This window comes from Vespula vulgaris, chromosome 5, assembly GCF_905475345.1.
Source record: "Vespula vulgaris chromosome 5, iyVesVulg1.1, whole genome shotgun sequence".
Taxonomy (NCBI): Eukaryota; Metazoa; Arthropoda; class Insecta; order Hymenoptera; family Vespidae; genus Vespula; species Vespula vulgaris.
Window position 1 is genome coordinate 579,409 of NC_066590.1, and position 16,483 is coordinate 595,891.

Sequence of the window (16,483 nt, forward strand, 5' to 3'; positions counted from 1 at the left end):
ATGCCGATCGAAGATAATTGAATTACATGATATAAAATAGAATGAAGCAACGTTATCTCTCATCGTTTTCAATCTCCGTTACGTATAATACTAATAATAATAATAATACGTCCATTTTCATAGATACGTTCCAAAATATGAAATTCGATTACGCGCAAACGTGATAATAATGCTAAAAGCTGTACTTGATTATCGTAGATCTCCATATATCAATTCCTCGAAAGCTTCGTAGGAAACCTTACGCGAAAGATATCTCGACTATGACGATTATGTAAGCGGATCGCGCTCTCGCTCTCGATAGGTATCGAGAAATCGCCTGACGTTCTACTGCCATTGACGAACCATGCGAACTATGGATCCTCGCCTTCTATCGGCATACCGTCGCCCTACGTATCGCATATTTCTAGATTATTAAATATACTTTTCCACGGGACATACGACATGATATATATTCTTTCCAACGCACGAACCTTCGACTAATTTTTTACGAACGTTATTTCATATCTCCGGAATCAAAGCTCCCGACATTATTATAACGCGATAGACTGATTTACCCTCTCGGTTTTAGCTCACCTCTTTCACGAACCAAGTATTTATCCACGTCGACGAGATCGTTTCGTATCTTTGGTTGCGCCGCGAAAAAAAGGGACGAAAGAAAGAAGGAAAATCTTTGAAATGCTTTCTTTCTTTCTCTCTCTCTTTCTCCCATCCCTCTTTAACCATACGAGGAGAAAACGAGTGTCATTAATTTGCCGGCCGTGTAAGAAAAAAAAAGAAAAAGAAAAAACAAAAAAAAACAAAGATAGAAAAGGGAGAAAAGACGAGAAGGATGTACAGCTCGCTTTTACTCGAGGTAGGAAGCTAGCTGCGAGAGTTTCTGGTTGGGTAAAAACGTGGCGCGAACGAAAGGGACAAGAAAATCCTTAAGAATGGTGTAAAAAGGTAGGAGAAAGAGGGAAGGAAAAATAAAATGGGAAAAGAGAAGAGAAGAAAAGAAAAGAAAAGAAAAGAAAAGAAAAGAAAAAAAGGGCCGTGAGAAAATGATTCAACGCGTTGTGAAAGACACGTCGGTGACAACGTAACGCAACACACCACACCACACCACACCCTCCACGCAAGACCGATGGAAAAATATCTTTGTATAGGTTTTTAAATTTTCCTTACGGTCCGTCGAGCGAAGAAAAGAGAAAGGGATAAAGATACATCGAGGACACGTTCGCCATTCGAATTCCTCTCGGATACCGCCAGCACGATTTCGGTCTCCTTTGGACGATAAAACGAATGGATGACCAAAAAGCGAGTAGCTCATGAATCTTCGTGATTTTCTTCTTCTTCTTCTTCTTCGTCGTCGTCGTCGTAGATACTTCTTCTAAAGCCGATAGATCAAGACCGAAGGACGTTGTCGTTCGTCTTGAGAGATCATACGTTCCTTCCAAGTACAAAGAAGCACGGAGAGCTAGAGAACGAGAGCCGAACAATGAGCCACGAACTTTAACCCTTTTCGCGACCTTTTCACGAGTTTTCCTATCTCGACCGCGCAAAGAAAGAAGTGTTACACGAAGAGAGAGAGAGAGAGAGAGAGAGAGAAATCTTTTCGAAAGCGACACTCTCGAGTTACTACTATCGTAAGCACCGGGTACGCGCAACGTGGCACCGTTTTAAAGGGGTGCGAAACCGATAAAGGATGTTAAAGTCCAAGTATCGAGTGGCCGTTCATTATTCTACGTCATTTCAGGAGGGTTACCCTCTATCAATGATCAAGGGGATCGTTAGAAGTCGTTAATTAAGTGACTGTCGAACCACTGGAATCTATCCAAGCCGCAGACTAATAGGTATGGGCACCAAGAAGGAGCGAGAGACATCGACAGAACTTCTCAAAGTTTCTTGAAATTTGCCATTGCCGATTAATTCGTGATATCTTAATTAGTTTGAAAATCGAGAAGCCGATTAAGTTACTCCGTGCAAATCCGATATAGGCGTCACATAGGCGAGAAAAATTCTTCTCTTATAAAGTTGCAATTGTTTCTGCGACTCGAGAAATCAAATGTGTCGTAAAATCGTTGAAATTTTAACAGATTCGCAGGAGACGAGACGAGGAATCGCAGTCACGCGGAATTCGTGGAATTCTTTAGGAGGATGCCAAAAAGAAATGAAACGCGCTGATAAGTGAACGTTTCCTGGGACAGACTGCAATCACGGTAATGCTGCTGTCTGCCGATCTCATTGCCGATGATGATGTCGGTGGCGGTGGTGGTGGCGGCAGCGATGCCAGTAGCGATGGTACATAGGCTTTACGCAATCCTGAGGTCACTGGCAAGTTGCCGTGACCCAGCCGCAGTCCTAAATCTTTTTGGCGAAGTGGATGCTCCACGGCTTATCCCTTGTTGCGCGATCTCACGAAAGTTAGATCATGTTGCCGGACGACACTGGGGACAGGCAGAGAGAGAGAGAGAGAAAAGTAGAGTATAGTGCGCCTGCGGAGAGAGCCACCACTGGATCTTTGGTATTACTGCAGGATATCAGGATCACAGAACTCTGCCAATCCGTATGAATCGTAGAGAAGGTGGGGAGAGCGAGTTGGCTCCAACTACGAGACGGTAAACAAAGATAAGGACTTGTTTCCTCTCAGCACTTTGTCCAGAATCTTTTTTCTCCGTCTCTTTCTCTCTCCTTCTCTTATTGCTAGTCGCAGCCAAGCGCAAAAGTAGATTTTTATCGCTATCCGACATACGCGCGCCTTTAAAACAAACACAGGCGAGCATGAATATACACGCGCGTACGTATGTGTGCAATCACGTGTACATAAACTTTCGAATTAAAATAGAAGCTCCATATTCAGCGGAACGTAAAGTTTATTACGATAAAAAAATTAGAGGAGAAGATGGGAAACGTCGAGCGAGAACAAAGGAATGTAACTCGCTATGGAAAATGACGAATACTTTGGAATATACTTCATCCGACGATGATGGAAGAAAGAGGAGGAGGAGGAGGAGGAGGAGGAGGAGGAGAACGATGGTCGTGCTAAACTCGAGGTAACCATCTTCCAAGAAGCTTTCGACAAAGATGAGATTAAATAAATGAAAAGGAGTAAACGAAGGACAAAGTGAGACCGATGATCGTGGTAGTGGAGTAACGACAATGCGGCGAGCTATGCGGTAAACTAAATAGGAGGAGACGTGGATGGAAAACGGTCGGTGGACAAAGAACCGCAACGGTGAAGACGATGACGTCGCGGTAAAAGCCACAAGGAGATGGGAAACGAGCGAAAGAAAACTCGAGAAGAGAAAGAGAAGGTGAGCTGTAACGCGTCTATATCGTAGTACAGATACTGGATATTAGACTCAGCTGATAGGGTATAGCCGATATAATAGCCGGGTCTACGGGTCGAAGGACACATATTCCGGTCAAGGTTGGCATTCGCCTCTCTACGGTAGTACTTCCTGCCGTCCTACCTATTCCACTCGAAAAATCACAGTCCTGCCAGAAATGCCGTATATACGTATATGCAAAGACTATTTAGCATATGACCGAGTTATGCGTATGATGTGGCTAGCTTATCGATGATTGATTGGTAACATATACGGCACGTGTAATCGATAAACGAACAAATATTTGTGCGATTGATTCGTCGCTACGACGAATCTAAAACTCTCCTATATCCGGCATTTATAAAACAACGGGCTTAAAATATCTCTAACGACTTATGTTTTAGCCTTCGTTCTAAACGTGAGAAAGAACGAGATAAGAAAATATCCGAGTATACGAGATGGAAAAGAAAAATGAAAGAAAGGTATAGCGATCGTATAATGACCGTCGAAGCGACGTTAAAGTTGAAGTCTGAAACGTTTCGATGGTCATACGTATACCTCTATCTCTCTACCTACGTACTACGTACCACGAGAGACTATGCTAGATGCGAAGACATTAGGCGAGCCGACAGTTACGTATTTCCAGAAAAGAATTCTCGACGATACGGGAAACGGCGAATATCATCGCGCTCCGACAATATACCGTGCTTTATTTACCGCTCCGCTATCGTCTCTCCGTCGTACTTTACGAAAATTCACCTCCAAATACGAGAAGTGTAGAGAGATAGACTGGAATAACGTTGTATTTGCGTATCGTGGCTTTCGTGCCGCTTCAAATGCGTCATTAAGTTTTTCGATTATTTATCGAGCTATCGTATAATTTTATTCGCCGCCTACTCGAGCTCGCCTTTTAATAATAACAACTAGATCGAATATTCGAACGAGCCTTAAACGGTATACGGATAAGCAAGTATCGGAGCTATTCGTCGGACGGATCCCTCTCTCCGTGAGAACGCATACTGATCGTAAGGATGCTCGCTCTTGAATATCGTTTGCGCGACCAGCTGGAAAACCAAAGCACGCTGTAATTAACGACGACCTCTTTTCGCTAATGCACGCGTATACGTAGATATTATCCGTTTGAAAGTAAATAAAGCCAAGAGCGTAATTTTCGATCAATGAAAAATGCACGCGCATGTTTACCTTCTTGACGAGTAAACATCCGACAATGAACACCGATTACTCCTATAAAAGACTATTACGAGGTAATAAAAGTGTTTATCTATCTATCTATTTATCTACATACGCGCGCGTATTATATATATCTATATACATATATACACGGTCACACAGCCACTTAACGACCATTTCACCGCGTTCGATTAACACCCTAACGAATATTTCTCCGGTATAACGTATAGCACCTTGGGGTCCTCGGCGAGTCGTTCGAAGCATACTCGGAGAGTACAATAAGAGAAAAATATTAGTGGGGTCAGTGAAAGAGCGAGAAAGCTCGTTCGCGTAAGCCGTAGGAAGGATGAGGAAAGGAGAACATTTTTCGCGGTGACACGGCGAAGAAATTCTCACACGACGGGAGGTTGCTCGCGTGGGAGAGCAAAACGTGAGAGGGAGAGAAAGAGAGAGGGTGGGAGGGAGGTTGAGAGAGAGAGAGAGAGAGAGATAGCTTTAGTGGGCGAGTAGTAGCAGGGAGAGAGCTTGCGCCTAGCCAGGTCGACTGGCTCGAGCTTGCGAGCCTTCTAGCAGCAGCCAGTCGCCGGCTGCCGGGCCACGGTCGAGCATCTCTTCTCGACTCTACACGAGCTTAAAGAAAGACTGCGTGCGACGACGACGACGTCGACGACGACCTCGTAACCCTTTTTCTACGACCTTACGACCACGGAAGTTCCTCGAAGAAAAACGAACAATATCGATCGAGAAACGCGGCTTCCACCTTCTTTATCCTTACTTTTCCCACGTACGAATGATATTCGCTCGATTTTTAAAATACATCCCACGACGATAGACGGATAATAATCGTCCTGTTTTTAGGGTCGAAAATATTTCCCCACCTAAATCAAGTGAAATCACGCGAAGAGTCAACGTGGCCGCGTAATCGTTTTCTCGCGTGCTAACTAATCTCTAAGGAAAACGCAGAAGGAGGGAAAATATCGCGGTGTGCGTTTACGATATAGTGATAGAGCTCGTTTGCTCCTGCTGCTTTTCGGATCTTTTCTCTCTCTCTCCCTCTTCCTCTCTTTCTATCTCCCGCTCGCTCGGTTTCTTTTATCTATCTCTCTCGAAAAAAAAGAAAAGAAAGAAAGAAAAAAAAAAAAAACAAGAAAAGGACCACATCAAAGAATCATGGCGAATGGCTAACAAGCACGAGTATCAAGCCCTTTTCTGGACCGAACGTGTTTTTCACCAACGGTGGGACCATGTGAGGCTTTGACCATGACGGTGAGTCGCTCTTTCTTTTGTTCTCTTTGTTGTTGTTTTTTTTTCCTCGTACCATAAGAATAGCTCTTTTCCTTTAATAGAATATCCAAAGGGAATTCGACGCGATTCTAACGTGGAATAATACAATAGGAAATTCTTCGAATCTCGACTTTACGCGCGAATTTAAATCCGTAACGAATAGCGTTTATCGTTCAAAGTCCAGAGTGAAGACACGAAAGTGTCGATAAACGCTCGACTGGATTCTAATGGACTAAGTCGTCCGTGGACAAATTTATCGATCACAAGTTGTACCGAGAAATACCGGCAGGAAGGAAAAGAGAAAGAGAGACTGTTTCGAGCGTTCTCTCTCTCTCTCTCTCCCCCCTCCCCCTTCTCTAACGCATTGTCGCAGTAGTGGCAATTTCCAAGATTCGATCTTATCCGTTGCAAGTAGTCGTAAACGTAACATCGTCGCTACTTTTCTCTGGAATCACGAGACTGCTGGGAGTAATAAATAATAATAACGTAAACTCGTTATCGCACGGATCGGCAACGCATGTTGTATACGTTCAAGTAGATACACATCTAATGCTCGACGGTCGTTTCGAATTATTATATCTCGGCGTACGTAGGCGGGAATCGCGCGTGTGCGCGTGCACGCGTGCGAAAACGAATCGACCGTGCGGTTTTTGATGGTTGGCGCGCCCCGGTGTGAAATTCGAAAGATCCTCCAAACGTTCCGCTCCAAACTCGTTCGGTCGCGACGGTGACGCGTCGAAAAAAAGCGATTAACATCTTATCGTTAATAACGAGTAACTGTAGAGCTCGAAAAAGTAGAAAAAGGAGGAGCAGAAAAAAAGAAACGAGAGAGAGAGAGAGAGAAGAAATGCGTTCCGACCGAGCACACGGAAAAATTGGCCGAGTTTTCGGAGGATACTTTAATGGAAAAACGGACGTTACGTAGGAAAACTATTGCCCTTCCACTTTTTAGTATCAACTACGGTTTTCGCACCTCGACCGAGCTTCCGAAGAGAACAAAAAGTTTCTCCGCGTCCCCTTTAACTCTAGTGCTCGCTAATAAATCATATTTGAAAGTTCTCTTCGAAAAGCGAGCTTACATCGTCCAACCCAAAGTTCCTTCTCGCCATACGTTATTATCCTATATTGCGATACGCTGGAAACTAATTAGCCTAATTGATTGACTCGATGAAATCTGCTACAATCGTTTCGACATTATCCTATTCCTCGACCAAGTCGCTATTCGAATTTAACAGAGTCCTCGGTTTCAAAGTTTTCCATTATATGACGTTTATAGTTTGTACGCTCGTTCGAAAATTCGATCGATCTATCTCTATGGTGTATCGTATTCGTTAATCTCGTAAACTTTCTTAACCGCGTTCCATTTATTAACGAGAAAGAGAAGTGGGACGACGTACTACTAGCCGAGTGAACTCCTTAAGAGGGATGTTAAGTTTGATAAACTTTGTGAACGTTCGGAATTGATTTATAAGTCTCGACTCTCTCGGATCTAATTTTGTCGAATAACGCCTTGTATTCCGCGGGGTATAATAAAGCGTTTCTCTCAGTATCCGTGATATTTTCGAATAACCTTAGAATCGTCTTTCTTCTCCTCGACGCTTTGTCTTTCCGACTGTTACGAGGAAATATATCGTTCGGTTAAATGAAAATTTTCAAACGAACGGACGGTTCGCTGCCACTGCCAGATTCGATTTGAGTTCTTCTTCGAAACGTCTAACGTCGTTTCGTTCCTTTCGATTCTTTCCGCTTCTTTCTTATTCGAATAAATAATCACGAAATTAATGAAACTTGGCTACGCGATAAACTCGTTAACGTTTACATAGTCGCACAATCGCTGCGACCGCGTTGAAGCTCTCCGGAGGATAGGAAGAGACAACGAAGTTAGTCGAAGAAAGAAGTAAAGAAAGAAAGAAAGAAAGAAATAGATAGATAGATAGAGAAAACAATAAAGAAAAGAGAAAAAAGAAAGTCTATGAAGTAAAAAAAAAAATCCCGATCGAACGTGACGGAAATTCTTTTCTCGCGAGTTAGTAATACTCGGGGAAAAAAAGTTATACTTCGACCGGTGGACCCGCATCGACGCAGCCTGCAGATTTACATATTTAATGTAATTACGCTAACCGACGAAAAAGTTTCTTTTCGACGCTGCAATACCGGTGCAGCCAACGTCCTCATCGCCATTGCCATCGCCGCCCACTACTACCATCGTAGCCTAACGGTCTCGTCCCGTTCTTATCGTCAAAGACTGCTAGAGAAGAAAACGCGAAACCGAAAAAAAAAGTTCTTACTTTTATTTCAGCGAAATAAAAGTAAGAAGAAACGTTAGAGGCAAAGTCGAAGCACAGAAACCGTAGCGAAGTCGAAGCCGAAATCGAAGTACGTTCGACGAGTGGAAGAGGGTAGACACCCTCTAACCGCGTCTAACGCGTAACCGAACCTTCCGGAGGACAAAAGTTAGTTGGCAGAGAATATCAGCGCCGTTGTGCCCGTGCACTCGCTAGAACGAGCAATGTTTAACGCTAAACCCACCGTCACACTCGTCGAAATAATGGATTTCCCATTTCTTCGCTCGTACCGTTGCTCGATATCGTAATTTTTAAAGCACACACAGTTTCGTTTATTTTTTCTCGTAAACTAAAAATAATAACGACCAATTTGACGAACGTGTTAAAAAAAAAAAAGAAAAAAGTCGACAGAGAATTGCAGTTACATTCCTGCCAGTTAGATTCGATTGAAAACATAGTGAACATCTGTCTAAATTTACGTACGTCGAACGAGAGATGCGAAGGGGAAAGGGAAAAAAAGTGGGCGAGCACGCACCGTAAAAAAAGCTATAAACGAAACGATGAGAGAAAGGTGAATGCATTCGACTCGCAATCAAGGTCGCTCGACAGATATTAAATTCATAGCTAATATAATTGCTTTTTTTACCCAAAGATAATTCTTTCGAGCAAAAACACGAAGAATTTAACGATCGACCATTTTTATGTCCGACGTAATGGATATTAAAAAATAATTTCAACGACTGCCTATGCGCGTTATATGTAATAAATCGCGCGATGTATCTATACATCGACGAAAGATCATCCCTTCTTCGCAGCTGTTACACGAGAATTTTCCCTCGATCGATAATCTTTCGATCCTCCACGTTTAATAATGTCACGGAAATCTTGCCGTTTCAATACTGACCCGTCTCCGTTCGCCGAAAAGGCGGGAGGAAGATTAATTCTATTCTACCGACGACGATAGCATCGAATTATTCTGATATCGTGAAATTCCGATCGTCGATTCTGAATGTAAAGCTCCGAGAGCTTTGGATCGATGTACAGTCCACGGCAATGGGGCAACTCAAACGAGGAGAATCCAATAAGAGAGAACGGCTAGATTATCCATTTACAATTAGAACGATTCATTTCCATAACATTAGCGAAAATAGATGGCTATTATATTCGGAAGCTCTTTGTAGGAAAAATTGTCAACGTTCTCAAGTAAAAAAAAAGGAGGATGAGAAAAGAGCAGAGTAGGGAGAGAGAGAGAAATTTTCTGCGCTGTGTTACGCCGTGAAAACGCGGATAAAGGAGGAGAAGGCAGACGGGTCAGAAAACGCGACTTTTGATCGATGACCTTTCGAATCAATTTCCGCGTTACTTCGCCTTGGCCATGAGAAAAACATCTCCAACAGGTGTGGCGCCGTTGATCAGGAAAATCGAAGGGTGTATCGGTCCTAAGACGCTACCGGATGTTTATGCTCCTGTACGCTGGGATATATTATCAAAATTACACGGATAGAAGATACACGTTTCGTGCTGCTTCTTCTTCTTCTTTTCTTGTTTATCCTCTTTTACCGGATCTCTTTCGAATAATTGTCGAGGGGAAAAAGATTCCTTCGGAAGAAATAAATCGAATGGTGCTGCGAAAGCTTTATGTTTTCAATTCCGTTAGCTCTCGAGCGTGTAGATGCTACGTAAGTAAAGGGAAGAGGAATGGAACACGGAATATCAGACAAGATATTCGAGGAAATCGTAAATCTACATAGAATATTTTTAACGCAGGCAGAACCTTCTGTTATTTCTCTCCTTTTCTATCGCGCAGTCCGTATTACCTTCGACTTGACTTTTCTCTCTCTCTCGTAGCTACTACACCCAGAGAAAATCAAGATCGATATATGTATAATCGTCGAGATTCAGAAATCCGGAAGCACTTTCTAAACTATTTTATACTCTCGGTAGGATCGTACGACCATCGTGGAAATCGACAATCTCTTTTGAAAATAGCACTCCGGCTCGACAAAATAAATCGTCTTACGTCGGCAATTGAGGATCTCTTTCGAACAAAAGCTCAAAGACGTAAAAGCATCCTACCGAAAAATGGCTGGTCGATGAGCAGCGTGGGAAGAAGGGGGAAGAAAAAGAAATTGGTAAAGTCGCCGAATAAAAGATAAAAATGCATCCGCTCGGCTCGGTCGACAATGTCTAGTACTCCCATAATATATGAAAATTTGGAAGGCGCTTTTCTCAAGGGTTTTCCGAGGAAAAGAAAAGAGAAAGCGGAAGGGAAAGAAGTTCGCGGAGGAGGAGGAGGAGGAAACGAGGGTGCGGTCGAGTGTAAAAGAAGGTCAAAAAGTAAAGTTAAAAAAGAAAAACGAAGAGCGCGGCTCGCGGTGTATCCCAAGAAGCAAATGCGCCAACTAGAGTTCGCTGCTGGATTTCGGAAAGTCCTTATCGTTTGCCACCCTCCTTCTTCTCGTCTTTCTCTCCTAGCTGACTCTTAATCGGCTTCTCTCCTCGAAAACTTCCTTCCCTCGACAACTACGTTGTCGCATATCGCGTAGGAGGAAGTCCCCGAAGAACGTACGCTGGGGATCAAACCGGAGTGGAAAAATGGAACGAGTGGAAGGATGAAAAACGTGTCCTTCGTTCTCGAGCTTTCTCCTAGTAAATCGAGAAGAAAGAACGGTCGAGAGAGGTATTAAAAGGCATCGGGGCATATACGTAGGAAGATTTTTCGCAGAAGGCAACCACCCATTTACGATCGCAAATCATCCGACGAGATATATTAAAGTTACCCAAACGTTATCGTTACTCGCAGCCAGACACAGCCAGACTCGCGAAATACGTGCTGAAAAATTTAAACGAGAGAAAGAGAAAATGGCTGCCGAGGAAGAAAGTCCCGTAGCCACGTTCGAAAAGCGGAATTCGGTTCACGTCGAAGGACTTAATACGCGAAACGCGCAAAAGGGCGGTAAGCGTGAATAATCGTTATGCCGGTGGTCTCACCCACCAGGTCGCACCTATTTTATGCAGAACAGGTTATACCGAAAGTATGAACGAGAGCCAAAGAAAGGAGGAACGCGGAAAGAGATTTCGACTATCCATTATGGATCATTATCCAGACTCGATTTATGATCCTTCCGAGCGTGGAACGTTTCGACCGTTTTATGACCCTTCCGACTAACCATGACCTCCGCGTAAGCTACTTAATACGACTTTAATAGATCTTACGCTTGTAATCTTACGATTACATAGAATCATAGAAAACTACGATATAAACCGATGCCGCACAAACTTGTCTCGAAACTTTGACCGAATCGAAATACGAGTCGAAGAGTCGACGCGAAGTATCAAAGTAAACGCTTTATCGCATCGCGAATCGTTATCTCTTACCATCGTACCACGATCCTACGTTTCTCCAAGGACTCGCCGAATAAAATCCGAGACGAATAACCTACGTGAAATTTCCTTCTCGAGAAATCAGCTATATATATCGTCTTCGTCTCAACGAGTGGAGCAAATTTAAAGATTCGAAATCCGGAAATTCGCAGAAATCTCAACGCCTCGACGCGTCTCTACTCTTATCTCTCTCTCTCTCTCGCGCGCGCGCGCGCTTTCCACTTGTGCAGAAAATTATGCTCACGACTATTTTATTCCCTCGCCCCATCTCTATCGAGGAATTTAATATCTTCGCGTAGATAAATCGTAATCCAGAGATTTTCGAGTCGTTTCTTCTCTCGGTCTCTCATTCCTCTCCTATTACCGTTTCTTTAGAAAAATAACTACTCTTTCCAAGTTGTAACAAAGTATAAGCACGATGATACCTCTCGAAAGTCAAACTTAGCTGGCGCATTCCTTCGACGCGGATTACAGCTACTACGAAAGCTCGTTTATCTCGTTTATTAATAAATAAACGTCAAAGCTTGGCATGGAAAGGAACGCGTACGATGTATCGAGAGAAATGGTGGATGCTTTCGATAATTTAATTATCGATGCGGCGCTGCGCCATTGACGAGGATAGAAGCAACGACGATGCGTCCGTTGTAATTACTATCGCTCAGAGATCCAATAATGGCGCTATAATGGCACGAATACGCGTTACGTGTACGATTTAGTCTATAAATTAGAGATGTCTTTTTCGACTAGCAGCGTTCTATTCCTGATTTATCTGCTACGCGAAATCCTCTCTCTCTCTCTCTCTCTCTTACTCGCCGTTATCGTTTCCCGACACACTCGTTCGAATCGCGGAACACGAGAGCCTAGTCGGTGAGCGTTGTCCTCCGAAAGAAAACAAAGGAAAAAGCGTAGAGAGCCTATACAGAGGGAGAGCCGACATGCCGCTGCAAGCAAACGATAAAAATTCTACGCTCGGTTTTATGTAGGCACATACGTTCCATACTAGAAGAGAACTATCGATCTACGAAATCGATTTCTTTTCGAACGAATTAATAACGCGCCGACCGATACAAAATTATTTCTTTCCGGGTCAAAGTCAAAGTATTCTTTTTATATATCCTGTGTATGCAACACGTGAGTGTCACTATGTACACATAGGTATATTTCGACGAAGAAATATCAATATCCCTACGTTTATCCGCATATTCACCTTAACGGCAAGTAAGGAAGGAAATTAATCCGAGGTCAAACATCGCGAAATGAAAAAGTTGTCGTCCTTTTCGTCTACACCATAGGGACGAATATTACGCTTTCGCTCGAGAAAAAGACGCGATTACTCGGAGGCCGGCTGGGAAGGATTCTTTATTTTCTCTCTCTCTCTCTCTCTCTCTTTCAATGGCTAACGACTTGGCAGAGTCTAAAGATTTTCTTTTCGTTTTTCCAAGCAACGGCATCGCCGCTGATTGGGTCGTCTTTGGAAAAGGATCTACCGTGCTAAAATTGATTTCTCGTTCAATATCAAGAGAGAAAGAGAAAAAGAAAGAAGAAGGAGCTATCTTCTTCTCTTATCATCTCGCACGGCACGATATTCCTGACATTTTTTCATTAGATCGTACAATGTAATTTCAAGTGACATTTTCGACTACAAAGATTAAGCTATCTTTTAAATAACTTTCTTTCTTACGGTATATATGTATAAGCGCGCTTACATGCGCAAGGTAGAAAGAGAGAAAAGTCGTCCTTTAAAGGGCCACCCCCATTTCCCTAGCGAGCACGAAAAATAATAATAAAACGCGAGGGGTAACTGTAGAAGGGCCGCAAGGGTAATTTCATTAATTCAATTTCGAAGCGGTGCGCACATCGTGAAACGAGAAAACTCACCAAGTGCAAAATAAACGTTCGCGCCACGATCCTCCTACTGGTAGATCGCGATAATTTTCCTGGAGCTTTTAAGAGCGTAGTTCTCGTACGACCGTTCCTCGTTCGCCACACGTGTGCTTCCAAATTTTTCCAACGGTACTTTTTTCCAAAGGGAGACACCACCGTTAAGACATTTTCCAGTTACAAGTATCTCCACTTTCATTCTCCGTACGATCCGTCCTCGTATCCTGCTAAACGATACAAAACAAATTAAAAATAAAAAAGCAATGAAATTATCGCGGGTACAGCGACCCGAATAAAGGGGGAAGAATGCGTGAAAAGGAGCAATAGGGGAAGAGAATAAAGTAGACGCACTCGTGGCGAGTCTCTTATGTTGGTGAAAACGTAGAAAAGGAGTGGAGTCGATGAGAGAACGAGTATATACATCGAGTATATATGTACACGAAATATATGCCATGCGAACGCACTCAAATGTTTAAGAGCCCGTATATGAAGCCGAGCTTCGCTCCTTGTTTTCTCACTCGGCCCTTTTCACTCGCAGATCGCTCTCGATTGCGATCACGACGTTGGAAATAAAAGCGCGATATCTATTCCACCTACGTTACTGTTGAAATTAAAAACACACAGTCCGCGGTCCAATCGACTAGTTGCAACAAAAGAAATTCAAGAAATAATTTTCAACGAAATGCGGCTCGAAAAAAAAGACGAACTCAAAGTATATCGACTCGCTACGATCCGCGTACGTTAAATTATCAAATACGTCGCAGGCGATATCGATCGTTAAGGTACGCGATCGCGTATACGTAAACCAAATCGTTGAGGAAACGTTAATAACAACGATAACGAGATTACTTTGCAATACTTTGTAAAATCGACTCTTTCTTCAAAAATTTTCAACCGTCTACGATTTGATACACTTAACTTTTAACACTCGATAATAAAATATTCCGTTTATAATCGTCGCGGTAAAAGGCTCAACGGTACACACACACATATATATATGTATATATATACACACACGCAGAAATCTTACGTACGACGAAACCTACCACCAACGTACAAAAAAAATTAAACGATACCTTGCGATGAATACGCTCGAGTCCGTTTTGTTTATGTTTTCGAACTCTTTATGTTTGGAACGAATTCTAAGAAACTCCAAGCGATACAATACCCACAGTAGTTTATTCTCGCGATGCTTACAATAAGTATTTTTCGATATCGTTAAAAGTATTTCTTAAAAATATTTCTCTGCTACGACTTACCCATATATAAAGCAGCGACGTATCCATTTATGCGTGTCATCCTCTCTTCCGATCACAGTATTTTTCTTCCTCCGTTGATACGAGCCGTGGAACTCGTTGAAATATGAAAATTGCAAAATATTAATTAATACGACGTAAAAACTGATCGATGGAAAACAAATAAATTATATCCTTCTGTCAAACACACGACGTCGATATATTTTACTGAATCTCGATAGTAATTATTTCTGTAATTAGATGAACGTATGGAAATTTGTATCTTCTGTCTTCTTCGTAGCCATCTTGAATATCGTATATCGCACAAAAAACACCACACACACACGCGCGTATGCAAATATGTAATACGCACATACACACACACACAAATACGCAACAGCGAAAGAACGCAGAGTATCGTACGCAATTTGATCGGTAGCGACTAACGAGTTATAAATAATCAACTAAATAATCGTTAAAAGCTGCGGAAAATATCGGTATCTCGAGAAAAATATGTAAACTTGTACGACGAAATAGAACGCCAAGTAGGACGCCAATCGTATATTCGCAAATATCTCTTGATCGGAATATCGAAGCGAGCTATAAACGATAAGAAATAGATATTTCGTGTCGGGCGTTGCGATTATGCAGTGAAACAAGATCTACGTAAAATAATAAGCTATTAATTACCTTGTAATGGAGCGGACGATACAGAACCCCGTCGTAGCCGTGTCGCTGCCGAAACAAATATGGTCGTCCTTCGTGCCTGCGCAAAGGTAAGACGAGTTTGCGATCGGCATCGCGCATGCGTATAGCGCCACCTTCCTAATGGCCGCGCAGATACAAGAATTACATGGAAGCGCCAAATGAAACAAATACGAACGTTACTAGAAACTATCGAGATATAAATAATTTTGTGATAAACGCGAGTCCCGAATGAAAATAAAACTGCGAACCGCAGGAAAATTGCAGATAATAAATTTTCTTTAGCGAGTCTTAAATCGATCAATCGATGACAAACGATTACAGAAAATATGAATCTGTTTGTAATAAATAATTTTTCAACGAACACTCGTCATAACGAACTAGTTTATGCAAACGCAGCGATCGCTCGCAAATTCAATCAGTGGATACGTAATCGATTCACTAGGAAGAACGAGGCAAATGTTCGGTGTTGAAATTTTACGCGAAATTTTCAAAAGTAAAACGTCACGACGCGTATCAATTAACCTCAATTCACGGAGGAAAATTTGTATTGTTTCAATACACAATGCGATAAAATGCGAACGATGGATGGAGTATCCTGTTTCGTTCGTTCGTTTGTTCGTTCGTTTAATGAGTAGGAATATGTGTATACATTGCATAGATATCAGAGATATGTTTTTATATCGAATGCAAACGACTTTAATGGCATAACAACAAATCAACGATCAGCCTTCTACGCTTTTACGTGTAATGGAAAGTCGTTAAAAAAAAAATAATAATAATAAATAAATAAATAAATAAATAAATAAATAAAAAGAGTGGATCGGTCAAGGGTCGAGGGAGGACGACAATATTTTCTATAAAATTCGTCGAGCCAGGTCGAAATTAAAGGAAGGAAAACGTATAGCGCGTGAGAGCTTCGCGTAACTCACAATCAGGCGCGTCTCGTGGCTAGATAAATTTAATGTCGAGAGCGCGAGAGAAAGAGATAGAGGAAGAGAAACGTTGGCGTAAAATAGTGGAAGGATTTTGGAAGCGCTTGTTCGGAATAATTCGGTTAGTCGCGAACAAGCATTGTTATATAACGGTAGTTGTATCGTACTGGTAGCAGTAGTAGCAGCAACAGCGATAGCAGCAGCCTCGCTCGTTCGGTAAAGTACGAATATATCACAAAGGATGAAAGTCAGTGGCCGATATTAATTCATAGACG

General features: G+C 42.4%; 2 protein-coding genes across 6 annotated transcripts in view; one reads left to right on the forward strand and one right to left on the reverse strand.

Annotated features, from left to right (window-relative positions):
* Positions 1-15,421, reverse strand: part of LOC127063894 (C-type lectin 37Db-like) — a 70,540-nt gene extending 55,119 nt beyond the window's left edge. The window contains exons 1-3 of one of the 5 annotated variants that reach the window (XM_050994188.1): positions 15,259-15,361; positions 14,593-14,684; positions 13,331-13,557 (exon numbers count right to left, since the gene is read on the reverse strand). Coding sequence is in view for 1 of the 5 variants with exons in the window: in XM_050994183.1 (XP_050850140.1) it covers positions 4,512-4,530 (19 nt within the window). In the remaining 4 variants the exon portion in view is untranslated. Of the gene's footprint in view, positions 1-4,511; positions 4,546-13,330; positions 13,561-14,592 lie in introns of those variants that run through there. The other 4 variants (XM_050994184.1, XM_050994185.1, XM_050994187.1 and 1 more) reach the window with 4 other exon arrangements.
* Positions 5,020-16,483, forward strand: part of LOC127063891 (dipeptidase 1-like) — a 59,444-nt gene continuing 47,980 nt past the window's right edge. Inside the window, exon 1 of the mRNA XM_050994178.1 lies at positions 5,020-5,765. Coding sequence (XP_050850135.1) covers positions 5,760-5,765 — 6 coding nt within the window. The 5' untranslated portion in view covers positions 5,020-5,759. The remainder of the gene's footprint in view (positions 5,766-16,483) is intronic.